The sequence below is a fragment of the Prosopis cineraria genome, unplaced genomic scaffold (assembly GCF_029017545.1).
Source record: "Prosopis cineraria cultivar Desert tree isolate PC_DT_omini unplaced genomic scaffold, ASM2901754v1 PC7, whole genome shotgun sequence".
NCBI classification, from domain to species: domain Eukaryota; kingdom Viridiplantae; phylum Streptophyta; class Magnoliopsida; order Fabales; family Fabaceae; genus Prosopis; species Prosopis cineraria.
This window is the reverse complement of record NW_026555338.1, coordinates 35,399,885-35,419,025: the sequence shown is the minus strand read 5'-3', so window position 1 is coordinate 35,419,025 and position 19,141 is coordinate 35,399,885. Positions and strand designations below refer to the sequence as shown.

The 19,141-nt window shown below is 35.0% G+C and overlaps 1 protein-coding gene across 10 annotated transcripts; it reads left to right on the top strand.

Annotated features, from left to right (window-relative positions):
* The first annotated feature begins 2,109 nt into the window (after nucleotides 1-2,109).
* On the top strand, nucleotides 2,110-18,860 carry LOC129314830 (vacuolar sorting protein 18). Of its 10 annotated transcripts, none has more exons than XR_008594294.1 (26): nucleotides 2,110-2,248; nucleotides 3,414-3,576; nucleotides 3,910-4,122; nucleotides 4,232-4,371; nucleotides 4,520-4,615; nucleotides 5,365-5,432; nucleotides 5,599-5,700; nucleotides 5,917-6,061; nucleotides 6,167-6,310; nucleotides 6,395-6,514; nucleotides 6,636-6,692; nucleotides 7,076-7,135; nucleotides 7,289-7,396; nucleotides 7,913-8,055; nucleotides 9,141-9,219; nucleotides 12,539-12,601; nucleotides 12,758-12,888; nucleotides 12,997-13,102; nucleotides 13,529-13,717; nucleotides 14,268-14,495; nucleotides 15,156-15,311; nucleotides 15,501-15,662; nucleotides 17,234-17,356; nucleotides 17,988-18,323; nucleotides 18,413-18,534; nucleotides 18,700-18,860. XR_008594294.1 is itself a non-coding variant. In XM_054958268.1 (25 exons), exons 3-25 carry the CDS (start codon nucleotides 3,414-3,416, stop codon nucleotides 18,162-18,164), a joined length of 2,973 nt encoding a protein of 990 aa, XP_054814243.1. In that variant the 5' UTR covers nucleotides 2,120-2,248; nucleotides 2,438-2,585; the 3' UTR covers nucleotides 18,165-18,618. The 10 variants fall into 10 exon arrangements, 5 of the variants coding, with proteins under 5 accessions (XP_054814242.1, XP_054814241.1, XP_054814243.1 ...); XR_008594293.1 differs by having other exon boundaries at nucleotides 18,626-18,860; XR_008594291.1 differs by having other exon boundaries at nucleotides 17,988-18,534.
* The last annotated feature ends 281 nt before the right edge of the window (nucleotides 18,861-19,141 follow it).

Genomic DNA, 19,141 nt, shown 5'->3' with positions numbered 1-19,141 from the left:
ATCTCCTCATAATCCACCACTGGCAGCAAAAAAATTATGGGGGTTAAATATATGGAGTTGGACATAAGACAGGATTTGAAGATATGTTCGAAAATCATATTAATAACAATATTCTGACACATGAAATTACCAATATACGCATGCCTACACTACGGTGAATATATTTGAATCATTTTAGTTAGAAGTTTTGGTATTTAGAGCTTGGGAAATTAATTTGCCATTCCTCATAGTTTTATTAGATTTTGAACCAGGTTCCTCTATTTTTTTTTCTTTTTTATTTGGTTCTTACTGTTCACTTGGTTGAAAACAAGAGTCCTTTTGTCCAATCATCCATTAATGCACTTGAAGATGAAACATATGGACAATTTTTTTTTTCCGAACTCCCCCTCTCCCCTTGTGTAAGAGTCCGTGTCCCCCCCCCCCCAAAAAAAACAAAACGCCTTTCTCTCACATCTTTCTTCATGCTTTTCTCCCTCCCCTGTACTTCTCCTTTCATCTTCTAGTAATGTATTCTTTTGCGCAATCCTGAGATGAATAGATTTAAGAACCCCTGCGAAGAGAATTATAAAGACGATGGAGATGAAGAGGTTGATGCCCATTCACCGAAGCTGAGTGAGAACCAATCTAGTGAAAAGACGCTCACAGTATCGTAGATGAAGAGAGATGCACGAGGAATTTGAAAGGAGTTGCTGACGTGAGTCTCCATGGTCTTGCTTTGTATACCCTGGTCTTGTACGGAAGATGTTTGTCATCTGGTACCTCAACCTTGTGCTTTCTCAGGGACGCCACATCCACTTGATACAATCTCATGTCATAAAATGAAGAAAACCACTGTGATCGCCATTGCCACCGTAAGAGTGTCGAACCCTGATCTCTACCCGATGTTGTTCTTAATCAACGCTCGCACAGAAGTGATGATGACAACGTTGATGTTGGTGGAGAAGTAGAACCAATTGAAGAGTCCTTCTCGTTCTCAGCATCGTCGACGTTGTTGAATTGGCGTGTTCGATCGAGATCGAGATCGAGATCGAGAGAGAGAGAGAGCCATGAGCTATTATTACATTGGAAAATAGTGGAGGTGAGATTGGAAAATATTGGTGTCGCGTCCTTCAATGCTGCATCATTTCTTGCTAGCATATATAGACGGCGTTTGGAGCAGCCATTAATCGAGGCCCGTTTAAATTTTAATTAGATATAATTAATTATAAAATTTTTTATATGATTGATTTTATTTATAATTAATTATATTATAATATAATTTATTTAAATATTAAAATTAATTTTAACTGTATAAATTATGATAAAAATTATATTTTAAAATTAAATTATCAATATAATTGTATTTAATATTATTAAATTTGTTAAATTTTATTTAAGAAGTAAAATGTATTATTTAATAGTAAAATTAAATCTATAAGTAACTTTTTAAAATTTATTTTAAAACATAATTCTGGCTCAAGATTCAATTATTAAGTCAATTAGTTATTTGGGTAATTTTTTCTAAAAATTAACTATTTGATCTTAATAATTGATTTTTTTGTCTATCCAATTAGGCAATTTAACTAGTGAATTATAATGACCCAATAAAATGAAAAAAAATAGAGGAAGTTAATTCAAATTCAAAATTTAATAAAATTACATGATAGAAAAATTAATTTTCTTTTTAAATTTTTTTATCCTTGTTAGGTTTCCCCTTCCTTGGATATTAAAAAAGAAGAATTATGGATAAGTTTAAAAAAATAATTAATTTAAATTAAATTTAAAAGTATAAAATTTTAGATATTTATAATTTTAATGTTGAATTTTATAATTTTATTATAATAAATTTGTAATTTATTTTTTAAATTTTAATATAAATGAATAATAAATAAATATATTTTTTATGTTAAAATTTAAAACATAAATTATAAATTCATCATAATGAAATTATAAAATTAAAAATTAAATTTATAAATTTTTAAAATTACTTTAAATTAACTGATTGTCTTAAGATTTATGTATCATCTCCCTTGAAAATGGGAGAGGAAAACCCTCCCCTAAAAAAAAAGGTTATAATTTTACAGTGGCTTGACTAATTTATCCATATTATGCTATAATATGATAATTAAGAATGCCACTCCCCAAATTCAACCTATTTTTCCTCATTTTTCAATCATCCTTCGTTACCACCGTCGCGCGTCCCAACCTTGACCTGCAGCAGGGCCTGTCGACTCCGTCACCGTCCCGAGTGCCGTCACCACTGCAACAGGTTTCACGTTTCTCCGTTACCTGCTACTGCCTTTTATTTGCTGCTCCATCACCGATTATGATGGAAAAGGGTCATTTGCTGTCAAAGAATGCTACATGTATTCGTAAATTTCTGATATTCGAATTATGTGAATCAATTGGCTCATCGGATTCTCTCTCTGTGATGTTTGGAATTCGCTCGAGCCAACAGTGAGTCGTTGGGCAAATGCCTTCTCTTTTCAGTCAACGGTAGCAGCCCAAGCCTGTTGGGCACAGGATCTTCCGTTCCGGCTGTTAGATTGATAGGATTCGAATCTCCTCATCTCAGTATGAAGTGAAGGAGTGGGTCAAGCGGGATAGTAAGCTACGATGCTTATAATATTTTATTAATCTTCATTCGCTGGTTCTGCCATGTCACATATGCAATATCAGATTGATTCATTATATGCTTTTGATTGTCAAAAGGGAAGCACCTTGTTATTTATGACATCTCTTGAGGGGCAAGTAAGATGTGTGAATTAATTTGAAATGACTTGCGTTTAGGATCATGTGGAAAGAAGTTTAAAGAGAAACAGAACATAAGTTGAAAACCTTTATTCCCAAGAATTTTTACATTCACTGTCACAGATAATGATGGGATCTGGTGTTATCTGATTGAGTATGAGATCCAGCGTTTGAGTTTTGTGAGGAAAATAAGTTGGGGTGCGAGGAGTATGGGTCCTCTTGCATTGAAGGTCATTTGTAGCTTTTTGCTCAGTAAAATTCCCTGTTTCTGTTGTTCCAGACTTGTTCATAACTATATAATCATGATTACAGATATATTTTTGGATGAAAAGAGGATATAATAGTTATATATTCATAAAAAGATAAGGAAATTTTTTTTTTTTATAAAATAAGGTAATTGTTGTTCATATATAATTATTTTTCCTCCCCTCCTCTCCTGAACTAAATAAGATAACATCAAACTTTTAAAATCTCTTCCCTCCTCTTCCCCTGAACCAAAAACAGTGTTAATGTAATTATAAATATAATTTTTAAGTTCCTTTACCGTGAAAGGGTGCAAGATTTGGGAATACAACATCTTGTTAACCAACAGTTTATGTTTATTTCTACTCTGGGTTTTCAGACTATTTCTGCAGGAATTGGACTTAATTTCTCATTGTCACCCTAAATTGTTCTTTTTATAGATGGAACAAGGGAGGCAGGTGTTCGAAGTCGACCTTCTTGAAAGGTATGCTGCAAAAGGGCGAGGAGTTATTACATGTATGACTGCTGGAAATGATGTCATCGTGATAGGAACTAGTAAAGGCTGGGTCATCAGGCATGACTTTGGGGTTGGCGATTCATATGGTAAAGTTTTTAGTTTACTTATTTCTACATACAAATTTTCCATTAATCATTAAAAATTAAAAGTTGTTATGAATTGATATCCACAGGTAGAAGATGCAGAGTTCATATTCCTTACTTTTTTTTTATTTGGTAATTAAATTTATTATCTTAAGTTGTGTTACTTACAAGATACAAGTTGAGGGGTTGCTACTAGTTTTAAAGAGGACAGTTCAAGAAAGCTTGGACTGCTGAAGTTGCTTCAGTGATTGGATACCTTAGGTGCCAATTTGCTTGATGAGAGATTATTTTCTGCATCAGGTAGTGTCTAATATCTTATTGTCTATGGGAATATAGAAATTGATCTCTCCGCTGGCCGGCCTGGTGAGCAATCTATCCACAGGGTGTTTGTTGATCCTGGAGGGAGTCACTGTATAGCCACTGTTGTTGGTGCTGGAGGGGCTGAAACATTTTATACTCATGCAAAATGGACCAAGCCCCGAGTTTTAAGCAAGCTGAAAGGCCTTCTTGTGAATGCTGTTGCATGGAACAAGCAGCAGATAACAGAAGGTAGTTGATCACTTTTCTGTCTGTTGCCAATAACTTGAAAATTTATTTACAACAAAGATTTTCCTACATTTATTTGTTTTTTGGTGTTCTGTTCCATTTTTCAAAGCAGTTTCCACAAAGGAATTCATTATTGGTACGGACAGTGGCCAACTTCATGAACTTGCCGTGGATGAAAGGGACAAGAAAGAAAAATATATTAGGTTTCTCTTTGAATTAACAGAACTTCCAGAAGCTTTTATGGGTTTACAGGTACTTTTAAGTTCTGCTTGCACTTTGTTCCAGGTTCAATTTGCAAGAAAGATTCTACAATTTCATCTCTTTTTGAGAAATCAAAGTGGCAGTCCTTTTAATAATGTGACTTAGGAATCATTGACTGGCTTATGTTCATTCTTTGCAGATGGAGACAGCCAGCTTAATCAATGGAACTAGATATTATGTGATGGCTGTTACTCCAACACGGCTTTATTCCTTCACTGGCTTTGGATCATTGGAAGTATGTTGAATAACAATAAGTTTTCTTAACTTTGATTTTTTTTTAATTCCTTTAGGTAGTGTTCGGATTGATGAATTTGGATTTGAAATCTTGTATTTCAAACGTTTCAAATCTCACATTTGAAATCAATGCAATTAAAATCCTTTGTTTGGGTAGTTTTAATTATTTCAAATGAAGAAGAGAGATTAGCTGAGATTAGAGACAAAAATGAAAAATTGGAAGTGATGAGTTTATTTTTATTTTTTAATCGACAAAAGATGATAAAAGATATGAGAATCATCATGGTATTAATAGTGAAAATGAAAAGAGAACGATACGTTTGAATTGATTAGAATTTTAAATCATTGGAGTGTAGAGGAAATTTAAAATTATAAAGGAGTTATAGTTTGAAATCAATTTGGATTTGAATAAATTTTTATGTATCCAAATGAGAGATTTGGTCCAAATCCAAATTCGCATTAATCCAAACACCCCATTAATTTTGTTTGAATATGAATTCATGAACAAATGAAACATGTTCTGCCAGTTACTCTGATTATTTATATGGCATTTTTGGCATTTTTGGCTGCACAATGGCTTATTATGCACATGACTAAAATTGGTATGCAATTGGGTTGTTAAAAATTTTAAATTTGTTTTTGCTCAATTCGAATAACTTATTGCTTGGTTTCATCCATTTTCATGGTAATCTTCAGTATCATTATTTGAGCTCTATTCTGACTTGATCAATGATCACAATACAATTGCAGACTGTTTTTTCAAGTTATTTACATCGAACGGTGCATTTTATGGAACTTCCTGGAGAAATACCAAACAGGCAAGTGGTTGTACTCATATAATGGTACTTTTATGACCAAGGCACATACAAAATAAAATAAGAGAAGGATATGGAGGCTAAAAGTTTGTTTTATTATTACAGTCTTTCTAATTAATTTTTAAGATATCCCATTTAATGCTTCGGTTTCTATTTGGTTGTCTTTCAGTGAGCTGCATTTTTTCATCAAGCAACGAAGAGCAGTACATTTTGCATGGCTTTCTGGTGCTGGTATTTACCATGGGAGCTTAAATTTTGGTGCACAACATAGGTAAAATTTGACTCGGTATTTTAAGCACTCTTGTTGGCGTTTGGTGTTGTATATTTTAAATCAGTGGATTCTTCAAATTTCGATTCAAGTGTGCTCAGTATGCCTCATTACTGTTTCTTAATAGTATTGGAAATGTTATTTTTCATAAAATGCTTTCATGTTGTTCTCTTGGGAGTCTATCCGTTTTTTCCTCCATCCTTTTGATAACTTGTGCAGTTCTCCAAATGGGGATGAAAATTTTGTTGAAAGCAAGGCTCTTTTGGATTACTCAAACTTGCCTGAAGGCACAGAAGTTGTCAAACCAAGTTCGATGGCGTTGTCTGAATTTCATTTCTTGCTGCTAATAGGGAATAAGGTCAAGGTGTGTGTACTCATCTATACAATTGTGCTCACATCATATTGCCTATGGGAAATAAGCTTCTCTTTGGTAGTTTTATGCATGTGTTCTAAATTTAAGCATTTGTAGGTTGTAAATAGAATTAGCGAGCACATCCTGGAGGAACTTCAGTTTGATCAAACTTCAGATGCAGCACCAAAGGGTATTATTGGGCTATGTAGTGATGCCACTGCTGGTCTGTTCTATGCATATGATCAGAACTCTATCTTTCAGGTTTTCACCCTCTTATGAGTGCATCCTTTTGTTTTCTCAGATTTAACTGGTAATCTATACCGCTTTTGGATGTGGTAATTTTAGGTGTCTGTTAATGATGAAGGTCGAGATATGTGGAAGGTATATCTTGACATGAAAGAATATGCAGCCGCTTTAGCAAATTGTCGTGACCCTCTTCAAAGGGACCAAGTATATTTAGTGCAGGCACTGTTCATTTATCTCTATAATGACTAAGCATTCGTTTATCTGGCTGCAGAATTTCTTTTCCCTTTTGAAATTTCTAACCATAAAGCTAAGTCTGGCCTTTGACTGGGACTTCGTGCAGGCTGAAGCTGCATTTTCTGCAAAGGATTTTGTTAGAGCTGCATCTTTCTTTGCCAAAGTATTTTCTCTTTTTAAGTTTTTTATTTGGTTGCATTTAGTTTGTAAATTAATGCATGAATTATTTTTACTTTGTGTCAATTACAATTAAAAATAAATTTGCCCATCCATTTAAACTCTCAAAGCTTCCAAATCATGGTCCATTCTAGCTAAATGTTCCCCAACTGTACCTTCTAGACAAAGATGCAGCTTATTCCAGTAAATTCATCTTTCTGTTACATGGAACCATGCAATTTTAGAATTTGCATGACTTTTTTCACATGTAATATCTATCCTTAAGCTAGGCCACTTGATATATTATACTAATGCTTTTATTGAATTTAAATTTTGGGGTTGCAACCCTTTTTGGAGTGGGAGAAGTTATGCTAGTGATTTCATTTGCAGATTAATTATATTCTATCATTTGAGGAAGTCACTCTGAAGTTCATCAGTGCTGGTGAACAGGTAATTTCCATATTGTTTGTCTTTTTAGCTATATATGAAACTCCATGGCTGGCCTTCTCTTTTCATCTTAAATCTGGATTTTTTTGACTACGCTACTTGTCAGCTTGTTTCAATTACATGTGAAAATTCACTGTTATATCTGCTCATCTGCAGGATGCTTTGAGAACTTTTCTATTGCGGAAACTTGATAGTTTAGCGAAAGATGATAAATGCCAAATAACAATGATATCCACATGGGCAACCGAGTTATATTTGGACAAGGTTCTTCTGAAATCTTGGCGCTTGGAAGGACAATTTGTTCCTCATTTTCGTTTTTCTTTATATCCTTTGCTATGGTCTAACCTTATTGTCTGGTAATGGAAGAGAAGGATGCTTATTTTTATAAAATAATGTCGATATCCCTTTTTGAACTTGACATGTATTCTCAACCTATATGTTGCTATTTGTCTATATTTATTGCAAGTTTATTGTCATGCTCGGCAGTAAACTATAACTATGTTAAAAGAATTAGAAGGTATGAAAGTTTATTGTCTGTTGGAGAAGTAAAAAATTGGAACCATCCCTATGAAATGAAAAAAATTGCCATGCTTGGCAGTAAACTGATTAGTACCAGTTTATGATTTTAGTTGAAAAAAAATAGGAGATGCAAGAGTGCAATTTCTAGGACTCCTGTGAGATTTTGGGAAATTAGAACTACTTCAAATATATATTCTCTATATCTTGAGTCATGATATTTTTTATTTTAAAATTGATTTTGTTTTCATATCTGATCTTTAGATAAATCGACTGCTTTTGGAGGATGATTCTGCTTGGGAGAATCACAACGCAGAGTACCAATCAGTCATTAAAGAGTTTCGTGCTTTTCTCAGTGACTCCAAGGATGTATTGGATGAAACAACTACGATGAAACTTTTGGAAAGGTAGTAGTTTGGTATATACTTGATACAAATACTTACATTATGTGTCTTTTCTTCAATTTTATCAGTACGATTCCTCTAGATAATACATTTGAGTTCTCGCAGCTCAAATACAGAGAAGAAAATTTTCTTTGATGTTTTGCCCTATCATGCAAAAGATATCATCAAAATATTAAGGGAGGCTTGACCACATGTACAGCTATTTAAAATAATAAATTTCCCAATAGATAATAACACAAAAGAAATAAGATAATTACACCAGAAAACATATAAAAAACAAATAAAATCCTTCTAGAAAAGGAGGGAAGCCAACAACCCAAGGCTTGAGATTCCTACATATAACGTTTACAATTGTACAAGAGAATGAGACAAAAAGTCATGGATGTGCTTTAAGCGCAGCCTTAAGAGGTATATGGTTGCTTGATTTGAACAGTTTGTGTAGCCTTGAGACCTTTGTACCGCACTTAAACTTCCATAAGGAACTGTTATATTTCTAAGACGTTTCCTTGGCTTTCTCTCAACTTTTGTCTGCAGATGAAGTTTATCTTGGTGACTGTCAAGCTGACGCTTTGTTTAGCTCCTCTGTGTAATTATGTATTTCCTGGAATTGCAAAATGAGAAAGACAACTGGAACATCATTTGTTCATTTTAAAGAACGAAGCACTGGTTTACCTATGTCTTTTTGTGGAAGATGTTATAGTTAAATAACGAAACATTAAAATATTAACTTGTTTTTGACATGCATGCATGGATACTTTGTGCAAGTTTTTAAAAGGGTTCAAGTGTTACTTGGCTCTAAGTGGACCATAACACCTTCCCCTATGCATTTTATTTTTCAGTGATATTGAGTTTTAATGCCTCATGCTTGAATCCAAATGCCATCAGTATTTGGTTTTGGGCCCTCTAATGCCTCTTTTAATGCTCGAACCTCCCACTTTTTTTTTTGTCTTTTGATCATTAGATATTTCGCCTCAATATTTCATATTCATTCCACGGTTAATTTCTCGTCACTTTCAGTACACAGTTGAAAGCTTGGTTAAAGGTAGTTTGTATGATGCGATTTTGAAATTCTTTGTAATTTTCAACAGTTATGGAAGGGCTGAAGAATTGGTTTATTTTGCTAGCCTGAAGGGCCAGTATGAGATTGTTGTCCATCATTACATTCAGGTGGTTTGATTTTCACTCAGGTTCCAGTTCTTAATCTTTTTTATTGTAAAATCCACGGGTGGTGGATCCAAGATAGGTATAGAGAAATAAGAGAGATGAATTTTTAATAGAAAATGAACAAGAATCTTAAGCTCATATAACTAATAAAGCCAAAGAGAATCTCGATGGATAAAAAAAAATGCTTTAATTCCAGTTGATTTCTACATGATATGTGCCGCAATATTTATAGACAGAAAAATAACTAATAATTCCTAAAAATACTCTCATTAATCCATAATTAAGGTAATGAGGAATGACTACATGAAAAATAAATAAATAATAAATAAATATAAATGCTAACTTAATCTCCAAGTACCATAACCCAATGCTCCTAAACTTAAGGACCACTCAACAAAGCAAATAATAACCTAAATGATATATTAAATAGAAAATATCTAAAAGAACTTAAAATTAAGATTCATTCATAATATTTCTCTAAGTTCCCAAATTATCCATTATCCCACCATAATTGGTATTCTATCAATATTCCCCCCTTGAAAATTCGCCTCAGTCCTCAAGGCGAGACATAGACGAGAGCTTTTTTGTGTATCTAGAGGCTGAGATGAGAGTAATAAGTAAATAACAGCATCTCCCATGTGGGTTTCAAAGGGTCAAACAAGAGGCTGCGTGGAAATTTCAGGGATGAAGTTGCAGTTAGACCCTTTATCCATCAAGCGTAGGACCTGGCATTCAAAGAAGTTCCCTTGAAGCTTCATTGCAGATATGTTGTTGCTACACAAAACAGCATTGAGAGAAATTTCAGCTATTTCAGGTTCAAGTTCTTCAATTTCAGCATCTTCAAGAGGTGGAACAATTTCTTCACCTTCTGTGATTTCCAGCAATGAAAAAGAACTTTTGCAGTGATGCCCAGGCCTGAACGTGTCCCCACAGGAAAAACACAGGCCTTTCTCTCCTCGTCTTCTGTTTGCTATCCATGGAGGAGTTTCTTGACAGTGTTGAAGTTGCGGGTCTGAGCACAGAGGAAGTGATAGGGGACGCGGAAGCAGAATCGTGCTAGTTTAGGGACAGAACCCTGAAACAACAAAAACACAAGAACAAAAAGAAAGGGACGAAATTTATGACGGAAATAAGGAAAGGTATGAAGTAAACAATATGATAATGATCAAGGAGAAGATCCTCTAGAGCACCTGCCTCTAGGAACCTCAACCTTCAAAGACACCACAAGAGTTGATCACGCTCTTGATCACGTCTGTTTCTCACACGGGATGCCACCACAAAGCACTAAGGCTCACAAGAGTTATAAACTCTAAAATGAATAATTTCATTCAACTTCTGTGTTGTTTACAATAGGGAGCATGCCTAATTTATATAAGCTCATAGAAAAAATATTTCCTAAAATTAAAACCCTAATTTCCTAATACTAAAAGGAGAAATAATATAAAATAATGATAAAATATTCAGCCACATAATTTAGGAGATGTGATCCTAAAATTATGGGATTACAAAATTTAGAAATTAATACTATAATTAATTCTAACCTTTGACTAGACTCAAAATAGAAAATCAAATCAAAGGACCATTAAAATAGGAAATAATTTAGGAGACAATTAAGGGATCATAAAGGATTTAAAATCACGTCACCCTTGACTTCTTTACTAGGGTTTCATGTCTCCTTGCTTGCAAGAGGCTCAACTTGTAGTCTTCCCTGCATTGGGCTAAGGTCTGCATCTCTTGGGCTTGACTCTTCATGAGTTTGGATCTTAAATACATTATATACGTATAGATGCTCTCCTTTGGGCTTGAGAGGAGTGCCCTAATGCTCTCCAAGCTCTTGAACTTCTTGCACAAGACTGAACAAGGCTTGCTTCATGGCTTTAGTTCGGGCTCTTGTCATTGGACCTCCAATATGTTGTAATGGGTCTTTAGGTACGTTGGATTGGAAGTATTGGGTTCCTTTTATGTCACCATGCTCATGATTACCATCCTCAAGCTTCGTTACCATTAATGCTATGTCACCCGTGCCATGGGGTCCATCAGGAAGAGGATGCAAATGGTTTGTGTGCACTTGATGTAAATGCTGTTGCAGAGTTTTTCTGGTCACATGTGAGAGGGGCAGACACAAATTGGACCTGTTTTGGGTCTAGAAAGAAGTGGGCTTGGGCCCATGCATACTAAACTTACTTTCAAATTCTAGGGCAAGACTTACAGCCTTAAACACTGTGTGTGGCTTCTGTATGTGTACATGAGCTCTTAACTTCTCCTTCAAGCCACTTAAGAAGATACCGAGAAGATAGTGCTCTAGCCAGTGGGATACTCGAGCAATGCGTTTTGCAAATTCTTGCTTGTACTCATGGATTGAACCAGTTTGCTTGATGCCGCATGAGAACTCATTTGGGTTCTGATATTCCAGAGGCTCATAATTTTCTTGTAACACCTCCGTTAATTCTTCCCAACAGAGGATGGTGTGCTTCATGTTATTAGAAGCAAAAAAAGCATGAGTGCCTCCCTTTAAGTGCTTCAATGCAATATCAAGAAGTCTTCAAAAGTGTGAGAATATTGAAAATAGTTTTGAGCCTCTAAGATCTATGGATGGGGATCTCCACCATCATACTCGGGAAAATGTCTTCTAGAAGATGGATGATAATAGGATGGGATGGGTGGTGAAAATGTGGGGCTGTGAAGGCGTTTAGAGTGGGTAGGAACTGTCTTTGGATTGAACAGCTTTGATGCCAAATGGTAGGATCCAAGATAGATACAGGGAATTAAGAGAGATAAATCTTTATTAAATATGAAATCAAAATCTAATTTCATAAATTAATAAAGATGAAGGAAAATCTTTAATTGAAAATGAGTAAGAATCTTAAGCTCATACAACTAATAAAGCCAAAGGAGAATCTCCACACATAAAAATAATGATTTAATTTCATATGCTTTCTACATGATATGTGCCTCAATATTTATAGATAGAAAAATAACTAATAATTCCTAAAAATACTGATGTTAAGGCATAACTAAGATAATGGGGAATAACTGCCTGAAAAATAAATAATAAATAAATAAATAAAAATCTTAACTTAATCTTCAAGTACCACAACCCACTATTCCTAAAGTTAAGGACCACGCAACAAAACAAATAATAACCTATATAATATATTAAATAGAAAGTATCTAAAATAACTTAAAATTAACATTTGTTCCTAATATTTCTCTAACTTCCCAAGTTATCCATTATCCCACCATGATCAGCATTCTATCACTCACCCCCCCCCCCAAAATAAAAATAAAAACTAACACTTGCTATCTTGGGTTTTCAATTCAGCAAGGAGAAGTGAAAAAAGCTTTGGAAATGCTTCAGAAGCCTGCTGTGCCTGTAGACCTTCAGGTACTGTTCAAGCTCTAGGATTCTGGTTTGTGATAATTTTTTGTCTATTCTATCTTACTTCTTGAGCTTATGAGGTTGCTACTTTTATTATAGATTGGAGCCTAGTAATTGCTGTTTTAAAAATCTTATGTAGAAAATATTGGGTTTATTATGCAGTACAAGTTTGCCCCAGACCTTATTGCCCTTGATGCATATGAGACTGTGGAGTCATGGATGGCTACGAAGAACCTGAACCCGAGGAAACTGATTCCTGCAATGATGCGTTATTCAAGTGAACCTCATGCAAAGTACTGCTTATTCACTTTTTTATTTTCAATTTGTTAAGTGGCTATGGTACTGTACAGAAAGGAGTTCATAAATTTAATTCTCTTTTCTTTTCTTTATGCGGCATGCAGGAATGAGACACACGAGGTCATCAAATATCTTGAATATTGTGTTCATCGGTTGCATAATGAAGACCCGGGAATTCATAACCTCTTGCTTTCTTTATATGCAACGCAGGTTGAATTGTTTACCTGTTAGACTGATGCACTTTTGATGCCATGATTATGATAAGTCTCATGCATTCTGATTGCATTATGGTATCATAATGGTACAACATCTGGATGAATAAATGCATACTATCATGGTATGAATTGTTAGTCAGTCGAGGTTGAGATACCTTTATGTGGAACTGGTAACCTCTGCCCGGTGTGTGTTATGCATTTGACTTCTGAAATTCTTCTAACATTTAACATCAAGTTTAAAACTGAAATATATATTTACAATTGATTTTGAGTCATAAAAGTTGTCTCATTTCTTACTTCCTTCAGTGGAAAATTGGTTTCTCATCATGAAATTTGAAGAAATGGAGGACTTCTTTTATTTGGATGATAGACTTTAGTTATATATATGTGTTTGACTTTGGTTTCCTTGTCTACTGACCAGGAAGATGATAGTACGCTCCTTCGATTCCTGCAATGCAAATTTGGAAAGGGACAAGAAACTGGCCCTGAATTTTTCTATGATCCCAAGTATGCTCTACGTCTTTGCTTAAAGGAAAAACGAATGCGTGCATGTGTTCATATATACAGCATGATGTCTATGCACGAAGAGGCAGTTGCTCTTGCACTACAGGTAACAGTAATGCTTATAATTCTTGCATTCCAATCTAGCATAGGCATTCATACAATAGTATTGTAGTTTAGTTTGAATAACAGCTTTATGAAAGTTCATTGAATATCAGTTGTAGTCATGTGTTCTGAGGATGTTGGTAGTAGCATAACATTTGCATTAAACTGAGGAACAATCCATGGATGACATCCTGAATATGTTTTTGCGTCTATCCCTTGGCTCAAAGAATGCCTTCCATCAGAGAAATTTTTGGACTACTGTTGTCTTGAGAGCTTCAGGCTCAAAGAATCCCCCTACTCCATTTTGGCTGGATTCTGACTGTGATGGCTAAAGCGCAGAGGTTGCAGTCATCCTGCAGTCATGGAGCTCTTCAAGATCTATGGAAAAGTTGTTAAGCCATTTTCAGAAGGAGGTCCTCTAGTTTGTGAAATCTTTACTGCTTGAACATGAAATATAATTCTTCTAGGATTTTGAAAGTCCTTTACCTTTCTCATAATTCTTTCTTAAGGTTTTTGAGATGTTGTTGCGATTAAGTTGCTCTATTTTGCATTAGGTTGATCCAGAGCTAGCTATGGCTGAAGCTGATAAAGTTGAAGATGATGAAGACTTGAGAAAGAAGCTTTGGCTCATGATTGCCAAGCATGTTGTTGAACAAGAAAAAGGAACTAAAAGAGAAAATATAAGGAAGGCAATTGCATTTCTTAAAGAAACTGATGGCCTTTTAAAGATTGAGGATATACTACCCTTCTTTCCAGACTTTGCCCTGATAGATGACTTCAAGGTGAGGCTAATTTTCCCTCTATCCTATCTACATTGATTAATTTCAGACTCAGGCTCTAGTGTGATCAAGACATTCAATGATGCTTATTTTTACTCAGAAATGGTTAGTGCCCCCACAAGTAAGAATGGAGGAAATAACCATCCCTGTATTACTCCTTTAGGATCAAAGAATATAAAGTGTTCCTCCCTTGGAATTTTTTAGATCATATCCTTATGATCTTATGTATAGAAGATAACTGATATAATCACCTAAGCTTGTAACAGGTTCATTCGATATGAGATAAGGATCCAATGTATGATGAGACATCTATTCGATGTATGTTGTAGTAGACAAAGGAAAAACGAACTTGATTGGTGATTGGAATTTATCAAGAGAATGAAACCTCTAAATTGATCTTTTCAGGTTTTAATCACGATAATTTTACTAATGGATCTTGTATGAAACGTGAATTTTCTTGTCAGCCCAAGAATATGCTACTTTTGAGAAAGTTATATGCCATGGCCGGACCTCTTGACAATATTCTGTTGTCGTTTTCCTTTGTGATGTATTTGAAGAACATGGGATCCTTTTATGCTGAGTATTTCTGTGCTTATGATAATTATATTATTGAACCTGGTTTTTCTTATTCTTTCATTGGGGAATTCATCTGAATGTGTGTAGGAGGCTATCTGCTCATCGTTGGAGGATTACAACAAACAAATTGAACAGCTGAAGCAAGAGATGAATGATGCAACACATGGTGCTGACAACATCAGAAATGATATCAATGCCCTTGCTCAGAGATATGCTATTATTGATCGGGATGAGGAATGTGGGGTATGGATCTTCCTAATAGTTGTGATAGAGCTGCACCTTTTTGTTTCAAATTGTTATGATTCTGACTTGGTCATTAGATATATTTAATCTTTTTTTGCCCTCACATCAGATACATTAAATCTGACCTGCATTAGTTTTGATGGTCACTACATACTCAAGTCTGGACTCACTTTTGTCTCTGCTTCATAGGTATGTCGACGAAAAATTCTAACTGCTGGCAGGGAGTATGGCACAGCTCGTGGGTTTACATCAGTAGGGCCAATGCCTCCTTTTTATGTCTTTCCATGTGGACATGCCTTCCATGCACAATGCCTGATTGCCCATGTGACTCGTTGTACTGACGAAGCCCATGTAAGTACAAATATCATTTCCTCCTATTTATTAGATATCTCATAATGACTTTTCTGTTGTGTACTTCCTGAAAGTTTATTGTTCTCAACAAGGTCTGCTTTATTTGTAGGGAAGATATGTGAATTTTGCCATTCAATTTTATTTTTTTCATTAAGAAGACCAATGTAACAAATTTGAAAGGCTTGATTATCACTGGCTGTTAGAAAAATTGAATAGGTTTGGTTCTCAGAGAGTTGATAGGTATTCACTATTCTTGGTTTCCTGGAAGCATCTTTTTTTCCCATTTTACCGAGGTTCTTGAATTGTTGTAATGAATTCATTAAATTAAAAGAATATATACTACGCTAAAGCACAAAAATGCTGCCAGCACCTCAGTTTTGTGGTCTCACTTGTGAAGATTTGGTACATGTATGAAACATGAAGTTATGATCTGAGCTATCCAGCAACTGTTGGTTGTTGATATCTACATGGGCCTATCATATTTTTTTATTTGATAACCTAGTTGATATTTGAGAATGAAAACTTGATCTCGCTTTCTTGGCTATGGAAAAAAAGAACTTCATCTTCTATTTTAGTTGGAAGTGCGTAATACATGATTTGGATAATCCTTTGTTACCTATTACTACTATGGGATGCGTATTGAATTTTGGTTAGCATGCTAGTTGAAGGTGCTGAGGGGGCAAATTCAGGCTAGCGCCTCTCACGACACAAAAGGTGCTGCCAGAGGCACTTTTTTCTACTTTCTTGGAGAACGCCTTAGGTGCCTGTGTGCTTGAAAGCAAAACGGGAAGAGTTAATTCATGAGTTTTAATCCAACATTTAAAAAATAATACTCCCTCCAGTTCTTTAAGGCACTATTAACTGCTTCCTAAGACTAAGAAAATTAGTTGAAGTTAGTTATATGTTAAAAACTTTTGCAACTTTCCAAAATTATCCTTTGATTGGTATGGGGAGAGATGCTTGAAAAGCCATTACAAAGAGGTAAGGGCTTTTTTGGAGATTAGTTATAAGTGTTTCATTAAATATTGTATTAAGGACTAACTGTAGGCCTTATAAATAGGACTAGAGAGATTTAAGACGTAAAGTAGAAAACCACAAGGTCTTGTAATAGAAATTAAGTAGAAAACTACAAAACTCAATCTTAGAAACCCAGTGTAGCCTTTTGAGATTTGAGAACAGGGTAAAATAGTTTATTTTATTTTAAAATATTATTTAATTCCTTAGTTTGTTAGGATTTTGTAAACAAATACACCAAAAAAAAAAAAGAAGAGTAACTCACAAGGAACCACAGCTGCACCCACGCAATGCGGACAATACCAAGAATACAAGATTGACATACAGCTTAAAATAGTGAATTTGTAAGTGCGCCTTTCGTTTCTCCCTGTCTTGATAATTTGGTGTAAGCTTAAAAGAAGCTGTATTCATCTGCTTGTGCTAATGTTTAATTATTCACTGGACCAGGTTGCATCCCCGTAGCAGTGTCATTGTCCCTATTCTAAAATAGTATTCGTTCTTACTATAGCTTTATCAACATATTAAACTGAATCTAACGGAATTTGTGAATGTTGCAGGCTGAGTACATACTGGATCGGCAAAAGCAACTTTCTTTGATGGGTAGTGAAGCAAGGAGGGATTCCAATGGTACCCTTTCTCCGGAAGACTCCACCATACCTAGCATGAGCCCAGCGGATAAGGTTTGTTCATAATATGCATTAAGTAACAGGGATCAGCTGAGATTGGGGAAAATCTTGCGTTCTGCTTTGGTTGTTGATCTTCATTTTGAATTCTATGTATTTCCGCGTTTCTTTCTTTCTTTCAGGTCCTGTTTAGTTGCTATAAAGGATAAGAATGAAATGAAGAAAAAACAAAAAAAATGAACTAAATCACTTTTTTCCTTTACTGTAGATATGATAAAACTTAAGTACTGTATGCCACGAATGTGAAAATTATCATATCATCTAAAATTTTTATCAATCATGATTCTCAATTGCATGTACTAACTACTAAATTATCTTTCTTCCTTATGAATATGACTCATCTATCTCACATTACATTTTGAATATCTTATTTTTACCTTGACGTTTTCAATCCATTCTATTTCATTCCTTTTTAGTAACCAAATGGGACTTTAATTTTACATTCTTGTGGTGTGTGGCATGTACTTGACCGCTGGAATCACTCTTGAAGAAAACCAATTTGTAATTATTATTTTTTTCCATTTTATGCACGAGCATTTAGGCGCACTCTACATTACGCCGCCAAATGCGTTGACTAGCATGAAAACTTGGGTATAAGCTAACATACTGATGTCAAATGGATGGACAGCTCCGATCACAACTGGATGATGCAATAGCGAGTGAATGCCCATTCTGTGGCGAGTTGATGATCATAGAGATTTCTTTGCCTTTCATCCTTCCCGAGGAATCGCAGCATGTTGCCTCGTGGGAGATAAAACCAAATGTTAATGTTGGGAGTCAGAGAAATATCCCTCTACCTGTATGATTGACTAGGATGCTGCGTGCTGGCCTTTGTGGTTCACTGTTATGCTTAAAACTGCAGAGGGCACGGGTTTGAAGGCCGGTACCCAATGGACTAGGATGTTGTGTGCATCGACTGGGACAACATTTCCTGTTTACAATCAATCAACATGGTTTCTTTGCAGTGCGTTGGTTGTGGTTCTTTCAATTTTTTCTTTTTCCATTTATTTGAGAATTTTCAGTCTGACCCCATATTTTAATTCATTTACCCAGTACCCACTGTAAATCCGGTTCTTGGAACTTGAAAGCTTGATGAAGCACTCTGAAACTCACTTCACCATCCTGCCCAGGGACACGAGTTTTCGTCCCTTGGCATGTTTTTTCTCCTCCTTAAGGTCGGTCTCTTGATATGTACTTTCTTGTAAGTAATTGTTGCATTAATAGTTTTTTGGGCATTAATTTTGTTATAAGCCTTCTCATTCGCAGGTTGTGTTCTTCCTTTTCTTCTTAATACTACTATTCTTCAGTCAACTATTGTATTCTTCCTTGTTCACTACTAGGTGAAAACAATACAAGAGGCCTCATCGGTTAACCGTTACAGCTCCATGGCTCGGGTGTATGAAGCATCTTAGTTGTGTGAATGTCAAATCGCGAACCATTATCACCCTGACACTATAGTATTGTATAGCATTGTAAATGATGCTTCGCTCTTGAGTTTTCATGTGGAATCGTATCAATCCTATTTTTTATATTCCCCAATATATATATATATATATATATGTAAACTAAATTACAAACCCAGGACAGTGGTTAGGAAGAATGACAGTTTTTAGGACTCTTATAAGAATATTAATGTTAAATTAAGATTTTTTTAACATTGACGTTCTTAAATTTTTTTAACATTTGACATTCTTAAATTCAGTACTCCTCGTGTATTTCAGTATTAAGAGTCTTGATTTGTCATTAATATTTTCACAAAATTTTTACTTGTCAATCTTCCGA

Excerpts from the sequence above, each read along its gene's own strand:
- LOC129314830 (XM_054958266.1), top strand. The coding sequence starts at position 2,111 with ATGCCACTCCCCAAATTCAACCTATTTTTCCTCATTTTTCAATCATCC. Across the intron at positions 7,136-7,288 it reads TCATCAGTGCTGGTGAACAG|GATGCTTTGAGAACTTTTCT; the intron begins GTAATTTCCATA and ends GCTCATCTGCAG. Across the intron at positions 15,312-15,500 it reads ATCGGGATGAGGAATGTGGG|GTATGTCGACGAAAAATTCT; the intron begins GTATGGATCTTC and ends TCTGCTTCATAG.